The 20017-nt window shown below is 43.9% G+C and overlaps 1 protein-coding gene across 1 annotated transcript in view; it reads left to right on the forward strand.

Moving 5' to 3' along the window:
* Nucleotides 1-1388: 1388 nt before the first annotated feature.
* Nucleotides 1389-20017, forward strand: part of Smg5 (Smg5 nonsense mediated mRNA decay factor) — a 179230-nt gene continuing 160601 nt past the window's right edge. Inside the window, exon 1 of the mRNA XM_080277945.1 lies at nt 1389-1521. Within this exon, the coding sequence (XP_080134071.1) occupies nt 1454-1521 (68 nt within the window). The 5' untranslated portion in view covers nt 1389-1453. The remainder of the gene's footprint in view (nt 1522-20017) is intronic.

Consider the following 20017-nt stretch of genomic DNA (forward strand, 5'->3'; position numbering starts at 1 on the left):
ATCTTAGCGCTAGTGGTGGCACAAGTGAACACCCTAGGGAACTGGAGATATTGAATGGATTTGGCATCCTCTTCTGGGAGGGGGGATTGAGGTGCAGATCCACCTAGAACTGTGGAAGAGCCCATTAAAGATACAGTGTGACTGCGAGGTGAAAGATAGTATATAAAATTTAACCAGCCTGTATCATCTGAAGTTATCAATGACAGGACTATAGAGTCAGAAAAGTAATAATGAAGTGGAAGGTGCTCTAGATTCAGAAGAAGGAGATGCCTTCACCAGTGTTTCTTCTGAGGTTCGATGAGGTGGTGTAGTGACTTCGCCGATCAGCACCAGTGCTACTAATAACATTATAGTTCTTGAACCTGGGATTTCGTTTCTAATGTGTATCATGCCCAAGAGATCGCATAACAGCAACTCTCTTCATTTTCCTACCCCATGTAATTATATCCTCTGAACTGTAAGAAGGTTAGCTGATAATGACATGGAGCTACATTCTAGAAAAGATCTGCGTAGGTTATTAGAGAGATGTTTACATCAGATCTGTAACATTGGCCAGGACCACCGACAGCTATCACCGGACCTGGAGCAAGATTATCGACAATGGGCTCCCCTCCCCCTAAAAACTGTCCTTAACATATTGTACTCGAAATCTAGCTCACAGCTACACTGCTTCCTAACCAGTGTGTCACGGCACGTTGATGTTAATGCTCAGGGATGTACTGCCGATGAATCCTGGTGCTCCATAGCATCTTCCCCTCCCTCTCTGGAAAACAACTATAATAACTACAAAGAAATTATAATATGTATGAGAAATGAGACATACTATTCAGTTTGTATTTGTTTATGGAAATGCTCTGATTGAACGATAAGTCCATAAGAGGCTAAAACAAAAGAAGACTGCGGGTCAGAGATTCTTTTTATATCCCTCGGCCCCTTCATTGTGATATTAAAATGCATTAATACAAAATCCTACTGTAAATGTTATGCATAGCCTTGTATGAATGTGTCTAGATATAACTATTCGTACATCCTTTTATATCTTCTTTAGAGACCAGTGTGTCATTAAACTACGCTGTTATATTTTCCTTCCTCTCAACACTTTATCCTGGAGGGCCCGTGCCTCGTGGATTATCCCCAGCTACCTCCCCCCCTCCTGAACGATGAACCTGACGATGAAAGCACGAAACGTTACTTTGAATTTACCGCGTAATTACGTCAGCTGGGAAGAAGTATGTAAAACTATATACAAGCTTCTGTATTTTTTGTAACGTATTTTTGATATCCATAGATATTAGCAGAGTTACTCGAACAATCTTTAAATTAATAGTGTACAAAACGAAAATAACATTTGTTTACATATCGGTCTGCCTGGTGGAAGATGTCCGATGATACGTACGGGGTCACCTCTCGTAGCATTTCTCGAAGGGTTGTGATATGATGAAGCAACAGGGTCATGAAGAGAGCAACACTGACCACAGGGGAGAGGGCTGACAACCAGGATCAAGTCAAGAAGCTGACCAAGTAAGAGAAGTGAATGTTGTGGCAGTTTGGTGTGCATCTCCAGCAAACACCTGGACCATGGGCTGTTGCTCAAGGTTATGGAGTGAAATTAGCAATATGTTTCCTGCTGAACGTATATCAACCCTTAATGAACTATAGCTCTTGTAGTTTTTCGAGTTTTCATGTACATGGTGCAAGAGGTTGAAATATGACGCATACATATTGCATTTGCTGCCATTGCATCACAATGATCATTGCGAAGTCGTATCAGCATTAGTCATTAATTTTTTAGATACAAGTCAGCAGTAGAATGATACAGGGAGAGGCATTAAACGGTAAATGTACCCCTTGCTTTAAGCAGCAGAAGGACCTTAACAGTTTAGTTGCTATTACTCCAGTTTGTTTTCTGTATTTTATTGTCTGTGTTCATGGTGGTAAACCATTATTTTCTGTTGACTTTTTTCTCCTTTGTTATCATCATGTTCCTTATGCATCACTGAAGTATGTATTGGTGGGCTTACCAAATCATACTTGAATCGTGGTCTGAAAGGTTCGGATGAGGTACCAAATGGTGACCGGGATGTATGTTGGAAATGTCCATCATTACACTTTAGAAACAGTTGATACAGCAAAAGGAACAGAGCTAAAAGCAAGAGGAGATAGAAATTTAATGTGAAAAGTTCATTTACCACCCCTAAAATGACAAGAAAGTTATAAAAGACCCGGGAAGAAGGACTGGTTTGGTAAGGTGCTTCTGCTGCATAAAGTGAATGTTTACCATACTCAATAAAATATGGTTGAAGAATGTATTTGCACAGGTAGACTCCAGTTAGATGTACTATGTTTTCAGTGTTTATTTAGCTGTACCGGTACAGTAAGTGGAGAGATGGTATGGTGCACAAGAGCTTAAGAGTAAATGCAGGTAAAACAGAAGTGATGGTATCTAGGGTGGGTGGCAGTACTGTCAAAGAAGAGGGAGAGTGGTCACATGTGATTTGCCGCAAGGGCATTGGAAGTAATACCATTTTGTGTAGTGTTTGTGATAAGTGGGTGCACAAGAGATGTAACGGTATTACCAGTATTTCACAAGTTGCCAGTGTGCGGTTCAGGGATATTACCACCATAAAGTAACACATAGTATAATACTGTACCTAAGAATGCCAATGAACCCCCATAACCCCATTCGGAAGTCGATATTTACAGAGATATTGAATTTAATAATAATTTCCCAAAATACCTTACCTTGGAACTTGACTCGGCCAGTCCATGTAAAAAATGTGTGCATTTGTATGGGTGTTTCTCCGTCCATCTACAGTGCATGAATCTTCAAGGTCTGTTTCAGCCACTCATGGGCATACTTTTGGTCACGTGATGGTATTCTACCAGTCAATTTGAAGCATGCTTTTTTATTCCTTCTGGGAAGAAAATTCAAATCCCTCTCTCTATAGCTTCTGACGAAGTAGGACGTGATCTGTGCATCGGTTGCGATATTGATTATTTATGCATTATCAAGTGTTTCCACTCGGAACTGGAGGAAGCCGATGAGTTTTTGAGAAAACACGGTGTATTTTTTTTGGTAGTTTTTGATGAGATTTGAGTGATTTTGACTGTCAGTTTTGTCAGAAATGCTTCATTTTTGCCTCTTTTTCCAATTATGAACTTTGACTGGATGAGGAGGCGAAATGAAGCATTTTTGACAAAAAAGGAAGGCAATAATCACTCAAATCGCATAAAAAGAAAAGTATACTGCACAACCTGGACCATCATCTCTCTAAGGTAAGCATTCCGCTGGAGCAGGTTAAGTTAGGTTAGGTTAACTAGTTGTGTAGTACAGTAATCACTCTAATATCCGGACGCCCAATAACCGAACATCCCCACTAACCGAACCTTATCGTCCTGGGATCAAACATTCCCAAAATGGTCCGAAAATCCAAAAAAATTGGAAAAAAAACCGATTTTTTGCCGTCCGTAATTTGAACTTGCCGCGCGCGCCGCGTGAGAGCATTGTTTTGGTTCTGCGATTCCTCCGACGTCCGATAGAGCGCCGCTGCATCATCCCCACTTCCCGCCTGTCTCTCACCGCGACTGGACCTGCGCTGTTCGTCATGGCTGCCCACGTGCTCGCTTTTGTGGTGGTGCCGTACTTGCTGCAAGGCCTCCTGCTGCTCTCTGCCCTACTCTTAGTGTGTGTGATGATGGCCCCGCCTCCTGAGAAAAGGAAGAGAGTGGTGTTGACTCTGGAGAAGAAACGGGAGATATTGGTTGATGCGGGTTGGTCTTCCTCTCGCATTCTCCGCGAGTTCAACCTGGCCCGGTCGACTTTGTTTGATATCAAGCGTTCCCGAGACAAGCTCATGCAGTACACGGCTGACTTCTCGTCGAGAAGCAAACGCAACGTGGAGAGGAAGGTTATGTTTACTCCCAAGTATGCAGAGATCGACCGCTCCACGTTGATTTGGTATCGACAGCAACGTGCAGCTGGTGTGATGGTACGTGGAACGGAGCTGAAGGCTGCTGCTGAGAAGTTTGCAAGGCTTCACGACGCCCTAGACTTCAAGGCATCCGAGGGTTGGCTCTTCGTTGCTCAAGTTGCGACATGGCCTTACTAACCGTAAAGCACATGGCGAAGCATTGACGCTAACGAGGATGGAGTGGACGCAGTTTCTCGGCACAAGGTGAAAGGCTTGATCGACAGGGAGGGCCTCACTTCCGGTCAAGTCTATAACGCTGACGAAACTGGCCTATTCTATCGCTCGGGTGCCAACGAACACTCTCGCCGATGAGATGGAGAAGCGTGTACCTGGACGCAAGCTTTCTAAGGAACGGATATCTGCTTTGTGTTGTGCCAATGCTAACGGCATGCACCGGCTTAAGCCCGTTATTGTTGGCCGTGCAAAGCAGCCTCGGTGCCTTCGTGGGGTGATGGATGTCCTTCCTGTCGTATGGTACCATTCTTTGAAAGCATGGTTCACAGCTGTGATTTTCAAAGACTGGTTTCACCATCACTTCGCTGAAGGAGGTCATACATTAACAGACGAAGACACTGGGAATTCCTCGCGACCAGGTAAAGGCTCTCCTTCTCCTCGACAATGCACCTGCCCACCCGTGCGACAAGGACTTGGTTGCTGAGAATGGCCGTATTAGGTGCATGTTTCTGCCACCTAATACGACTGCTCTCATTCAACCAATGGACCAAGGAGTGATCGTGGCAACAAAGCGCCTGTACCGTCGGAAGTTCCTGGACGAGGTGATGGTGGTTCTCGAGGACGAGGACGAGCGCAGGGAAGGACGTGACACTCGAGGCAAGCGGACTTTGGAAAACCTTCGCCGCTACAACATCAAGTCTGCGCTGTACATCTGGGCTAGTGCATTGATGGAAGTCCCTGTGAAAACTCTTGAAAATGGTTGGTCTCGTCTGCTTCTCGGAACAGATGTGGAGTACGTTTTCCTAGGGTTTGACGTGGATGACTTCCATGCACGGCTACGTTCGCACGGCGACGAGGTTGATGTGGACGATGTTCGTGAGTGGTTGGACTACGACGAGGGCGATCCTGGGTATCAGACGTTGTCTGATATCGAGATCGCGTCTTCGGTTGCTGGTGTCAGTCCCGAACTTGAAGATTCCGACGACGAAGGCGATGATGATGCAGACTCCGCCCAGCAGGACACTACTCCAGCCATCCCCTGCTGAGCGCACTCCGGAACATCTAGAGTTCGTCCTAGACTACCTGGAACACCCGGACTGCGACAGGGAGATGGGGCCCTTGGGACTCGTGGAGGAAGTGCGTGCTTTCCGGCAGCGCATCATCAATCGCCAGAATCGTCGGTCCTGCGTCAGTCAACGATTGACAGTTTTTTCAGGCCCGTGACCCCCGCTGTGCCAAGCCCTGGTTCCACTCCGCGTTGCCTCCCCAAGACAGGCCCTCATGCTCCGAGCCACAGCCCAGCACATCAGCTACAGTGGAGTCACCGCTCGACGTGAGTTTGCGGCTGTCTTCAGAGTCTTCTGTAGTCGGTACGCCATCACCACTACCCACCGATGCACCCCTTGGACGCCTGCCAGTGATACTCTCGGGCTCTGACAGTGAATAAACAGCAAGAACTTCTCCACTAGACCACACGGGAATTTTGAGTGTTGTGCAGTGAAAAAAACGGTGTGTTGTGTTAAGGTTTTCAAGTTGGGAGAAAAGACTAAGTAGAAAAGAAATTTAACGTAACTAACCTTCTTTGTTTTGGCTTTGGAAACTTAAAAAACTTGGGAAAAGTTAATGTGCAACACTTAAATTTAATGGAACATTATTTGGACTAAAGTGAACACTGTGAAAAGAACGGACTTCTGTGTGTTAGTGACTAAGTTCAGTGCAAGACTTCAGGAAGAGTGTAGTGCAAGTGCTTCAGGAAATCGTTCTTACTGTCAGAGTCCGAGAGGAGGCGGTTATTCATCGAGGTGGCCAGGGACTTGCTGTAAGTAGCCAAAATGTTTCATGTTGTACTATTTTCCATACTATATTTACCAGAATGTTTCATATTGTATTTTTTCCCATACTATACTTACCAGAAAGTGTCATACTGTACTTCTTTCCATACTAAACTTACCTCATGCATGTGCAGTAGGAATGGGTTTTTCAGAGTTCGGTTAGGTTCGGTTAGGTTAGGTTCTGTTAGAGTCCATAAGTACCAGAATGTTTATTAATGTATGAACATACTTCTAAACCCACATTTTATGTGTCTATTGCATTTATTTCAGTCATTTATGTGCCTTATTGGTGTGATTTGGGTGTTAAATAGGTGCTATGCATGTCCGGAGGGAGTTGTATAGGTGTTTCTCTGTGTTAGGGTCCGTAAGTACAAGTCCATAAGCTGGGGCCCAATATCCGGACAAAACCAATATCCGAACCTACCGATGGCTCTATTGATCCGGATATTGGAGTGATTACTGTATATTTTTCTGGTGGTTTTTAATGCGATTTGAGGGATTTTTGCCTTCATTTTCTCTTGGTTTGGTTAGGTTAGGCCTGTTTGGTTATGTTAACCAGTTGTGCAGTATATTTTTCTAGTGTTTTTTTATGTGATTTGTGTGATTTTTGCCTTAATTTTCTGTCAAAAATGCTTCATTTCACCTCATCCAGTCAAAGTTCATGATTGGAAAAGAGGCTAAATGAAGCATTTCCAACAAAAATGAAGGTCAAAATTACTCAAATCTCATCAAAAATTACCAGAAAAATTTAGCTACGGTACTGCACAACCTGGGGGGTGTATTGGCAACTTGTAAAAATTTACCATGGTATTGCAAGTAGACTGCAAGATAATGCTGATTCGTGTTTGTTGTGTGTCGGGGAGAGCATGTGGAGATTGTCAGGCGTGAAGAGATTGATCTTGCTAGTGAGTCTCTTGAGTGTGTGGGAGTTTCGTTATTTGGGAGAATTGTTATGTACTGGAGGTGAGGCTGGAGCTAGCTCTGTGGCTCAAGTGAGGAGTGATTGGTGGAAGTTCAGAGAGCTGTTGCCTCTCTTGCCATTGAGAGGGTTCTTCCTCTGTGCCAAGGGATCTTTGTATGCAGCGTGTGTTGCGAGTGTAATGTTGTATAGTAGTGAGACCTAGGCAGTAAAGGAAGAGGATATTTGCAGGCTCAGACGTACAGAAATGATAGTGATCAGGTGGATGTTCAATGCGTCCCTGAGTATGAGATCTAGGGGGGTTAGGTTTATGGTGGAAGAGTTGTGAGGTAGGATGGGACTGAAGTGTATAGATGTTGTGATGAGGAGGAGTAGATTGAGATGGTTTGGACATGTGAAAAGGATGGGAGATGATAATTGGGAGCAGAAAGTGAGAATTGTTAACTTTATGGGTAGGGTTGCAAGAAGCAGACCGGAAAAGACCTGGGATGAAGTCATTGAGCTTGACCTCAGGGGTAAGGGACTGAATAGGGAGGCTGCCAGAGATCAAGCAGCACGAAGATCTCCCATTAGGTGACCAAGGCTGATGCATGCAAGCATTTTGGAGCCTTTAAAAACAAAACAAAACAAGAGACTGCTGATTTAGTGTGTGTGGCATATCAGGGAGGGCACATAGAGATTGTCAGGTGTTACAGGATTCATCTTGGTGGTGACCCTCTAGAGTGTGTGGATGAGTTTTTTACTGTACGTGGGGGACATGTTATGTGCTGCAGGTGGAGTTGGAGCTAGCTCTGTGGCGAGGATATGGAGTGGTTGGCGAATGTTCTGGAAGTTGTTGCCTCTCCTGACATAGCGAGGGCTTTCCCTTTATGCCAAGGGATCTTTATATGTGGCATTTGTTAGGTGTGTAATGCTGTATGGTAATGAGACCTGGGTAGTAAAGGAAGAGGATATTCTCAGGCTCAAACATACTGAAATGACAATGAATAGATGGATGTGTAGTGCATCCTTGAATGCAGGGGCTAGGATTACAATTGAGTTGCAAGAAAGGACTGGACTGGGATGTATTGGTACTGTGATGAGGAGGGATAGATTGAGATGGTTTGGGCATGTGTAGAGGATGACAGTTGGGTGCAGAAAGTGAATGTGAGGCCTAGGGGGGCTAAGTTTATGATTGAAGAGTTGCAAGAATGGATTGGACTGGGGTGTATTGGTGCTGTGATGAGGAGGGATAGATTGAGATGATTTGGGCATGTGCAGAGGATGACAGTTGGGTGCAGAAAGTGAATGTGAGGCCTAGGGGGGCTAGGTTTATGATTGAAGAGTTGCAAGAAAGGATTGGACTGGGGTTTATTGGTGCTGTGATGAGGAGGGATAGATTGAGATGATTTGGGCATGTGCAGAAGATGACAGTTAGGTGGGGAAAGTGAACGCTGGGGATAGGGTTGCGAGAAGCAGATCGTAAAAGACCTAGGACGAAGTCATCGAATGTGACCTCTGGGATAAGGGAGTCACTATAGTCGTTCCAAAATATCGAGATCGTTTGGGTGTTGTCCCTCACGGGAGTACCCCTTCGCTTGACGCTGCCGAATCTATACCAACACACACCTCTCTGTCTTATGTCAACTATTTACCACTTCTAAATGAAATTTATTTACAGTATATATGTATATAATTCTCTAGTAAGGCTATATAGTGTAAGAAATGCCTATTGTTTTTAATAATAACAGTGACTTTTTATAAATATCAAAATGCTTGGCAATGTTGCTTTCCAATGCTGTCACGTTTGTAGGTGAGTCAGTGAGGATGGGTCAGGTGTTAATCCGCAGGTCATTTCCTCTCTGACCGCCATCAAAGATGGAAGCTCCTACCCCTGCTACTCGTATAGACTTTTCATAGAACCTATCTATCTATCTATTGCCAGACGCCTCAATCCCGTTTGGGGTGGCCACAAACAAATCGCCTCCAAGTCGCCCTGTCCCCCGCCATTTCACTGCCCTGCTCCCAACTCACACCCCTCTCTCTCATATACCTCTCCACCCCATCCCTCCATCTCATCCTCGGCCTCCCCCACCCTCTTCCCCCCTCCACCTCACTCACATACACTCTCTTCGTCAGTCTTTCACCCTCCATCCTTTCCACATGGCCAAACCACCTCAGTGTGTTCCTCATAACGCTTCCTATCACATCCACATCCACACCACAGCGCTCCTTTATATCCTCATTCGTCAGCCTGTCTCTTCACGTGACTCCACAGGCTCCTCTTAAATAACTCATTTCCACTGCTCTCACTCTTGACTTGTGTCCTTCCAACAATGTCCAAGCTTCACTTCCGTACGTTAGAGTTGGTATCACAATACTGTCATGTAGTAACTTTTTCACTTCCATGCTCACTTCCCTGTTTCTTATCACTGCTTTCAAGGAACCAGCAACCTTTCTTCCCTGCTGTACCCTTTCAAGCACTTCACCCTCCAAACCTCCATCCCTACTCATCACACTACCCAAATACTTAAACGTACTCACATTTTCCAATTCCTCACCATCTAACCTCGCTGTACATTCACTAACTTCACCTCTCTCAAAGACCATCACTTTACTCTTCCCTACATTCACCTTTAGGTTCTGTTTCTTACACACTCTCACAAACTCATTCACCAAGCCTTGCAGCTCCCCTTCGTCTTCACTCAACAACACAGTATCATCTGCAAACAACAGTACAGGGAGTTTCCAAACACTATCCTCTCTCACCAGGGCCACTCCAACATCCACTACCCTACCTTGTACCTCTTTTATTACCCCATCCATGTACAGATTGAACAACCATGGAGACATGACACATCCCTGTTTCAAACCAACTTTCAAAGAGAAAAATTCACTTAGTTCACCATCCACATGCACTGCAGCCTTCGCACCATCGTACATACTCTTCACAGCATTCAACAACTTCCCATCTACTCCATATATTCTTAACACTTTCCACAATCCTTGTCTATCCACCCAGTCATATGCTTTCTCCAAATCCATGAAAGCCGCATACAACTTCTTTCCCTTCTCTAGAAACTTTTCCACTAAAGATCTAAGAATGAATATCTGATCTACACAACCTCTTCCCTTCCTAAAGCCTCCCTGTTCTTCTCCAACTAATTTCTCTGTTCTTTCTCTAACTCTGTCTATAAGTATCCTACCATACACTTTTCCTATTATACTAAGAAGACAAATGCCCCTATGATTACCACACACTTCTTTTTCCCCTTTTCCTTTGTACAAGGGAATAATTATACCTGACTTCCAATCCTCCGGGACTCTACCTTCCTCCCAGGCCAATCTGCACATCTTCCACATCCATTCTACTACTATCTCTCCCCCATGCTTCAGCATTTCACCACACACTCCATCAATTCCTGGGGCTTTCCCCGATTTAACTTTCTTCATTGCTTCCACAACTTCTATCCTACTGATTTCTTCCTGTCTTCTCACCTCCCTCCTTCTCCCAACCATTCCCCAGCCACTTATACTGGCATTACTTCCATCCTCTACGTTCAACAATTCCTTAAAGTGTTCTCTCAATCTGCTCACTTTTTCTCCCTTCTCCACTAGTAATCTATCATTTTTATCTTTCACTCCCCTGCTAACTTCACTTCCACCCTGTCTTACTCTTTTCACTTCTCTCCAGAACATTTTCGTACAGTCCCTCCACTTTACACTCAAATTCCTTCCAAATTCCTCATCCACTCTCTTCTTACTCTGTCTTACTAATCTTTTCACCTCTCTCTTCCTTTCCACATATAACTCTCTCTTCCGCCTCTCAACTTCTTCCACGCCCCTATTTCTCACCCATTCATTGTATGCTTTCTTCTTTTGTGCCACAGCCTGTTTCACCTCTTCAGTCCACCACGCTGTTCCTTGCACCCCCCTACGCCTTCTCTTCCTTCCGCACACCACATCACATGCTGCACATATTTCTTCTGTAAATATCTTACACACACCTTCCACGTCTCCCATCTGCTCCAATTCATATTTGCCCAATCGTTCCTCCACTTCTCTCTTATACTCTGCCTTTTTCTCATCCTCTTGTAACCTTTCCACTCTCCTTGCAACTACTCCTTCCTCTCGTCTTTCCCTTCTTCTATTCCTCCATCTCACTTGCATCCTAATTCTGGCCACCACCAAGTAGTGGTCAGAAAGTCCACTCCCCCAATCTCTATACACTCTTGCATCCTTTACACATCTTCGCATCCTTTCATCCGTAAAATGTTGATTTTGTATGCAGAGAGAGAGAGAGGCAGACAGACAGACAGTCAGGAGGCTTTTCCTCAAATTCTAATAATTCATAAAACCATATAGACTTTTTATAGAAATAAATCTACATAAAATGTAGATTTTATATGGAGAGAGAGAGAGGGGGGGGGTAGTGAGCTGGGAATAAGGGTTGTCCTTTGAGCTATGTCTTTAATCGGATAATTTGCCCAGTAGAAAGTGTGGCAACGTCATGGGTCGGGGAATTTGCACGAGGGACAACGCCCAAACGATCTTGATATTTTGGAAAGGCTATAGGGAGGCTGCCAAAGATTAAGTAGCATGGAGAGCTGCCATTAGGTAACCATAGCTGACACATGCAAGCATGTTAGAGCCATTATAAATGAAACGATTGTTGTTCAGGAGGGCTGATCTGAGGTTGGTGAGGTTTGTTAAAGTTATAGGGAGCGAAGAGTGTGTACAGCAACACAGATTACCGATGTGTGACATAGTGCTTAAAGATTGGGTGGTAAGGAAGAGCACCTATTTATCCAAGAGGAAAATATGCAAGTGAAAATGATATGCAGTAAAGGATGCCTTCTATAGGGAGATGAGTAGAGGGATGGTTGAACAGGGAGCTCTTGACAGAAGTGTTAATGCACAGTACAGAGCTCTCAAGTAAAGTCTCTTCTGAGTTACTGATTCAGTGTGTGCATGGAGTAATGGCCCTCCAAGACATAAGGTAACATGGCAGTGTGATGAGGGTGCATAAGCCGCAGGTAAAGAGGAGAAAAAAAAAAAATGTTTGCTAATGAAAAAGGGGTGGTAACTGAGTAGAATACCTGGCTGCCAATCATAGGTCTAGAAAGGAGGTATACTGAGTAAAATTTGAGTCTCAGAGACTTTACTGGATAATCTAAATAGTGCTGAAAGGAAGAAGGTGGTATTTAAGAGAGCAGATAAGATGAAGAGAGAAAACAGGGACATCATAGGTGAGCAGTTTGTGAAAAAGTTTGAACGAAGAGGGAAAACAGGGACATCAGAGGTGAGCAATGTGTGAAGAATGTTAAAGAAGCGGTAGTGGTGAACAGTAAGGATATTAAAGATACCAGGAGATAGCATTGTAACGGTTGCTGAATGAGGAGTTTGACTGGAATAGGGAACTTTTAGAGTGAGCAGACGTAGTGTTTGGCCATGGCCTTTGATTGGTGCAGCTACTATGAGCAGGACATTAGGCAGGATACAGCTGGGGAAGGAAGCAGGTGTGTCTGGGTTGACTGCTGAAATGTTGAAGGCTTCAGGAGTTATAGATATAGATATTGGTTTAGTTATGGACGATAAATTCAATGATGTATGAGTGTGTTGTCCCAGATGAGTGACTGATGAGTGTGATTGTAAACATGTATGAGGGGAAGGGTGATGCCCTGGAAAGAGGAAATTGTAGAGACAAATAAATATTTGCACCAGATAATGAAGGTACAGTAGTGGAGAGTCCTAGAAGGTATGGTATGGGAAAGAGTGAATATTGACAAGATCCAGTTTGGGTTTATGCTAGGCAGAGGGATCACTGATCCATTATTCATCATCCAGCAGCCTCAGGAAAATTATATAAGAAAGAAATGGGAGCTGTAAGTTATTTTTGTTAAGCTGGAGAAGGTCTGACAGAATCCGTAGAGTGGTGGTAAAGTGGGCAGTAAGAAAGATTCGGATTGAGGAGTGACTGGTTAGAGTGGTTATGGCTGTGTATGTGGATTAAAATGAATGGATTTTTGAGTGATGAGTTCTGTATGATTGTTGGCATGCATTAGGGTCAGACTTGACCCCTTATTGTTTTTCATGGTGCTTGAAGCTCATATGTTGCTTTAAAAATTGACCCTCGTGGGAGACGTATGCAAATAACTTGATGCTGATTGCAGAGAATGAAAGGTAGCTGGGCAGTGGGAAAGGTTTAGGAACTAGGGAGACGGATTGGAGCACAAGGGTTAGAGAGTAAATGCAGATAAAACAAAAGTGATGAAATCTAGCTGGTGGTGGTATGGTACTGCCACAGCAGGAGTGTGGCTATGTGCAGTTTGCCACAAGGGTATGGGAAGTACTGTACTGTACCTCCATCTTGTGCAGAGTTTGTGATAAGGAGAGCAAAAGAGATGTAGTGGTATTAGAGGTAGCCTGTGAAATAATGCTGATTTTGTGTTTGCCCTATGTTGGAGACAGCATCAAGAGGTTGCCAGGTGTGAAAGGATTGATCATTCAACAGTGACGGGGTATAGTACTTTATTTCCATATTTCCTAGTGGAATGAAGTGTTGACAGGATCCTTTGTAATTTTTGTTTATTAATGTATACAATATAGTGGGTTTTTTATGTTATTTTTTAAAATCATAAATAGGGGGTTCCATATCGTGCATAATGCTGTGTGTATCCTATAGTTTACAGAACATGAAGTGATTCAGTTTAATTGTTGAGCGCCGTTTACTAACATGTATCAGTTATATTTTAATGGATAAATCCTGTTTGATGTATATAAAGATTTGCTTAATGATTTCACCTACCTTCGCCATTGCATGGTTGCGTGGCAGTTGCACCACAATTAATCCCTAAGGACCAGATGTCGGTATGGACCGACATTAAATGGGTGGTTGGAGACTGCCGGGTGTCAGTAGGAACCGCAAATGCAATCCCACCACAGTTTGAATAGCCCGCCATTTGATCTTGTTACCGAAGGGTTAGGAGAGATGCCTTCCACTTGACACAAGCATACCTTAGTCTTCTCTGCAACTTAGCCAGGTGTTGAATGATGTTTTCTGAAACTTCCTCGTCCGATTCTGTTCCCGCCGTACGCAGACCTCTTGCCTCATCCACCCCTGCCAAGCCTCTGCCCAAGGATTCTAGGAAAGGGCACACTGATAGTACCATAGGGTGTGCTTTGGACACCAGTGTTTGTAGCTTATCTAGCAGTGGAGAAGTTATCACGTTGAGAGCTAAACCAAAGTCTGGGCCGCGCACACAGGCACAGAGACATCCTGCTTAAAGTGCCAAAAATTACTCATCTTCTTCATATCTATACTCATCGATGCGACCACATGTAGACCTGAGGATGCTTTCTTTCACAAGAAGAGTTGGTGAGTAATATGGTCTTTAATTTGTTTCTGTAACTGCTGTACTGTACTTTCCCAGATATGAAGGTTGCAGAAAGGCTATTTTGGGAAATAGCCTGTAGGGAGAGGGCAGCCGCGCCAAAATAATTCCATCATCTAGGGGTTAACGAACGCTTATAACGCACGATACTATTTTGTTCCAAATTTTATGCAATACACATTTTAGTTTGCACACTGTAGGCTATCCAATCTGGATATCTCTGTAAGCCGTGCCCCCTTCCCCCAGCACCTAACATCATATGGCTGGCTGGGCTGTAGGCTATCACTGTCTTACCACGGAGCTGCCAAGATCTCCTAATAATATTCATTGCGATTCCTGTGATATGAGAATATAGTAATCTTCCCAATATCTGATGTACTATTGCCAAAGGCATGTCTGGAAAGTGGGTTCGTCCGGATACAGGGCCCCTGCTTTCTGAATTTCGTACTTGTGGACCCTAACCCAACCTAACTCAGAAAACCACCTGCATAATTCTACTGGACATGCATGGCACCTATTTAAGGCCCTATTCACATAAATAAGGGAAAGAAAACATGAAATAAATGAAAAGGAACCAGAGAATGAGGATTTAGAGGTCTGTATCTATCTATCTATCTATTGCCAGATGCCATAATCCCGTATGGGGTGGCCATTTGACTCTGAGTTATTTGTTTCACAGGGAGGGGCACTAACTCTCCACCAACCCACTTGACATGTAGGGAGCACGTATGGTTTGGTTATATGGTTACCACCCAGTGTTTTAGAGGTGAGTATGGAAAATATGTAGTACAGTGTAGTGTACAGGGTACTTACAACATGTCCGTGGCTGTTACGAAGGTTATCCCGCCTCCTCTAAGGCCCTGGCAGTGGTGAAAATGCTCTTGAAGCATGTACAGTAATCTAAAATTGTGCTGCATTTAATCCTTTGCAGTGTCAGTTATCATTGTTTAACACTGCACATTCTGTTCTTAATTGTGCCACGCCAGTTTCAACCGCCAGTTTGCACTCTGTACTTAGTCTTTGCACTCAGAATTCTAATTTAACACTGCACAACACTGTAAATTCCCATGTGGTGTAGTGGTGAGGTATTGCAGTTTCTTTACTCTTTATTCACAAAAACAAGCACATGCGGCAGCCATTGCGTGAGCGTCTATAATGGTAGTTAGGTGGTACTGTAGCTGGGGAGGGGGAAGCAAGGGGCCACGTGTAAAACACAGCTGTTCAGCCCCGCACACCAAGTTCAAAGTATAGTTGAAAAAAATGTTTCTTTTTTTTTTTTTTTTTTTTTTTTTTTTTTTTTTTGAAGGCCCGGGCCTAAAATGTCGCGGTAGTGGGGTGTCTGGTTATTGGGCATCCGGATAGTGGGCAGATTACTGTATTTTAATACCTGTAGATCAGCAGTTAATTGTACTAGCTACATAATTTTCCCTTATACCACTGTACTTGTGAATGTTTTGTCTATAGAAGTCAATTTCCTAAAGGTAAAGAGAGGCTACAGTAATAAAATTAGGGCAAGAATAAGAAGAAGAATGGTAAAAAAATGCTTATACCACTTTTTACTTATCATTGATTTTATAGCAACTATTAAATCAGTTGAAGAATAAAGTAAGAATTCTCAGAGAGAAAATGATCTTCATTACTATGGTCACTTCAAATTTTATGAAAAATATGGCAGAGCTGAGGTAGAGAATTTTTTATGCAAAGTTTTGCAAGTCCATGGACTTGTATGTTTGGGTGGTGTGCCCTGCTGCCTCTCCCTTCCTTGTCTCTGTATACTGCATTCTCCCCCCTTCTCCCATTCTCTCTCTCTCTCTTGTACTGTACAGTGGTGTCCAGGCGGCTGAGGCTGAGTTGCACTGAGCAACATTTGGCAACACGAAATGGCGCCAAAATCATGCCAGTGAGGTCAGGCACTGCCACATCCACTCAGTCAGACCGTCACATGTCAGTTACCTCACATAATTTTGAGGGGTGGGTGGGATGGCATCTCTCACTCACACCACCGGTAGGCCTGCTAGCGCACCTCGACTTGTCAGCCAAGCCAGAAATATTGTCCTCAATGTATTCAACTATTTTGATCAGGAGAAAAGCAAGCTAATCAACGATGTAGCGAAGAAAACCTCTGAGGCAACGAAAGTTTCACAGGCGTTAATTAATAGGATCAGAACCTAAGGCAAGAGGAGTGAGCATGGGGTAATTCAGTCACCACTTGACCAGTAACAGCTTGCACCTGTACATGGGACAGTTGACTGATCTTACAAATGCTGTAACCACTGTGTGTTATGAGAGAGAGAGAGAGAGAGAAAGAGATGGTGGGGTGAGAGTGCGGTATACAGCAACAAGGGAGGGAGAGGTGGTAGGGCACACCACCCAAACATGCAAGTCCATGTGCTCGCTAATCTTTTCATAAAAAATTCTCTACCTCAGCTCTGCCATATTTTTTCATAAAATTTGAAGTGACCATGGTAATGAAGATCATTTTCTCTGAGAATTTTTACTTTATTCTTGAATTGATTCGATAGTTGCTGTAGAAATCAGTGTTAAGTAAAAAGTGCTATAAACATTTTTTAACTATTTTTCTACTTATTCTCGCTCGAATTTTATAAGTGTAATCTCGCTTTACTTTTTGGAAATTAATATCCTTAGACAAAACATTCATGAGCATAGTGGTGTAAGGGAAAATAACTGCAGATCTACAGGTATTAAAATATTCTTATATTGTGCAATGAATTTTATTATGAGATCTTAGCAGCTCCATGGTATGATAGTAAGTGCCTACAGCCCAGTCAGCCAAATGATAACTGTTAGGCACTGGTAGATGGGAAAGTGGCTTACTGAGATATCCAGATTGGATAGCCTGTAGGTAGGTTATAATCATTGGGAGGTCTGGGTGTTGAAGCCACCCAGTTAGGATTCCACTGTTAATTGGGAGGTCTGGGGGGCATGCTTTTCTAGGTAGGTATCTGCCAGAATGTCTATCTGTCTATGTATCTAGGCTGCTTTCCCCCCAAAAAGGGAGATAGCCAAGACAGGAAGACACACCCCTAGTTTACTCATCCACACATACTCATTGACTCGTATCTTAACCCCAAGGGGAGAAGGGTTGGATCCTCACCACACCACACCACATGAGGGTCAACTGCATAGTGCAATCAGTGACATCTGCAGCAGGGCCCAGCAGCAGAGCTGGTTTACCCCTGCCACATCGTAATGGACCCATCCCCTTACCTGCACCTGACCTGATCAGCTGATCAGACCAAATGCGGGAGAATATCCCCTCAGGGCCGCGTCACTATTTATTCATTCGCAATTTCTCTCCAATCATTCCTGTCACGCGCAGCCACTCTTCCTTGCTCTACAGACATCCCTCTCGCATCTAATGTTCTCTTCACACTGTCCATCCATCCTACTCGTGATCCTCTCAGCCTTACACCTCTTACATCTGATCCAGTTATCTTTTTCGCCAATCACCAAAATGTATGGTAATTAAATTGTGTACATTTGAGTATGTTTGGAGCGCATGTGCATTGTCAGCGGGATTGGTTGGCAGTAAACATGCTGTTGCTGTGTTGTTCAGGCAGCTTTGTTTAATGTCACAAAGTTCTCTATTACTTTTGTTGAAAATTAAATGTTAATTATCTGTGATGTATGTAGTACTAAAAATACTTTGGTTAAGAATGTTGATTTTCAGAAAACAGATTGAATCCCTGCATCACTGTCATTCATATTTACCGATTAATAATGCTGGAGAGTCTCTTGAGTGTTTGGAGGAGTTTTATTAATTGGGGGACATGTTACTGTATGTGGTTAGGTTAAGGAGTGGTTTGAGGAAGTTCAGGGAGCTGTTGCCTCTCCTGACATTTAGAGGGCACTTCCTCCTTGCAGAGTGATCTTTGCTTGTGGCATATGTTAGGAATGTAGTACTGTATGAGAGTGAGACCTGGCTAGTAAAGGAAGAGGATATTCGTAGGCTGAACGTTCAGAAATATCAATAATTAGTTGATGGTAGGTTGGGGTGCTTGCCATCCACTTACTCAATATAGTGCTTCTCTCGGGTGACTGCCTTTTCCTCACTTCCTTCTTTCCTTCCGTCCTCTTCCGTCTTTCTTTCCTTCTCTCTTTGTTCTTCCTTCTGTCTACAGATGATTCTACACTGAGTGACTAGTCAAATGGTTTCCTGTACACCAGGAAACCATTTACCACGCTGGGTGGTAACCGTATAAGCAGACTTAGGCACCTGGTGGTTTAGTGGATAATTAAGGTGGTAGTTGGGGTTTATTGCTCACATGATGTCACTCAGGGATGAGTGAGGCTGGTCACTTTTATCGTAAATGTCAGGACAAACTTGCCTAGCCGCGGACTCTTATGCTCCTCACGGGGAAACACGGGATAAGATGATGAATGTATGAATATATGTACAGTAGTGTGTCCTTGAATGCAAGGCCTGGGGGAACTAGGATTGTGATTGAAGGATTGAGAGGAAAGATGGGACTGGAGTGTACTGTATTGGTATTGTGTTGTGGAAGAGTAGATTGAGATGGTTTGGGCATGCTGAGAGGATGGTGGGTGACAGTCGGATGCAGAAGGTGAGAAGTGTGAAGGTCGGGGATGGGATTGTGAAAGGCAGACCGAAAAAAGACCTGGGATGAGGTTGCACAGTGTGACTGCAGGGATAAGAAACTGAATACTGAATAGAGGCTGCCAGAGGTAGTGCAGAGTGGAGAGCTGCCATTAGGTGACCGAGGTTGGCTCATGCAAGCATGTTGGGAGCCATTATAAATGATACTAAAGAACGATACGACAGTGAAGCAGATTGTGCTACAGGTGTTATAATGTATGGTAGTAGTTTAATGTGTGTTTCGAGTGATAACTGAGGTAGATCCCAAAGCTGGGACCAAAGGGTGATTTTTAAAATCTGTTTTTGATTACAGTACTGTAGTAACCCCTTGGGGGTAGGGGGGTTTCAAGAATACTCCCCCAGTATCCCTGCTTGTCGTACGAGGCGACTAAAAGGGTTGGTGGTCGGTTAGTGCCCCACCCTGTAAAAAGAACTAACTAAAAAAGCGAATAAAGCACCTCGGACCGGGACGGACCATACGTTGACGACTAAGGAACGGACAAAGGACATTCTGAGGGTGGGAACATGGAATGTGAGAGGAGTGAATGATGAAGTGAAAGAGAGAGAGATTGTTCAGGTGCTTGAGGATGCAAGAGTGGATATATGTGGATTGACTGAAACTAAATGGAAAGGTGAAAGGGTGAGAGAATGGGTATATGGTTTAGGTATATGTGCAGGAGTTAATGAGAATGAGAGGGCAAGAGAGGGAGTGTGTCTGATGATAAGCAAGAAGTGGAAAGAGAATATAAGAGAGTATGGAACAGTGAGTGCAAGGATTGTATGGGTGAGGATGAAAGTAGGTATACAGGCATGGGCGATTGTGTGTGTGTGTATGTTCCGACAGAAGACCGAGTGGCAAGAGTGAAAGATGAGTTTTGGGCGAGAGTAGAAGCATGTATGGACAAATTTGAGAGGAGCAAGAGAGTGCTTTTGATTGGAGACATGAATGGCAAAGTTGGGAATGTACGAGTGGATGGAGTGGTTGGTCAGTGGGGTGTGCCAGCTGACGTAGATGGGAATGGTAGTGCTTTGGTGGACATCTGTGCTGGTAAGGGGTTGGCAATAGCCAACACCTACTTTCAACATAAGATGATCCACCGGTATACATGGAGAGTAATGAGGAGGATGGA

This window comes from Coenobita brevimanus, chromosome 71 (genome assembly GCF_032717465.1).
Source record: "Coenobita brevimanus isolate Jiangsu-jjx chromosome 71, ASM3271746v2, whole genome shotgun sequence".
NCBI classification, from domain to species: Eukaryota; Metazoa; Arthropoda; class Malacostraca; order Decapoda; family Coenobitidae; genus Coenobita; species Coenobita brevimanus.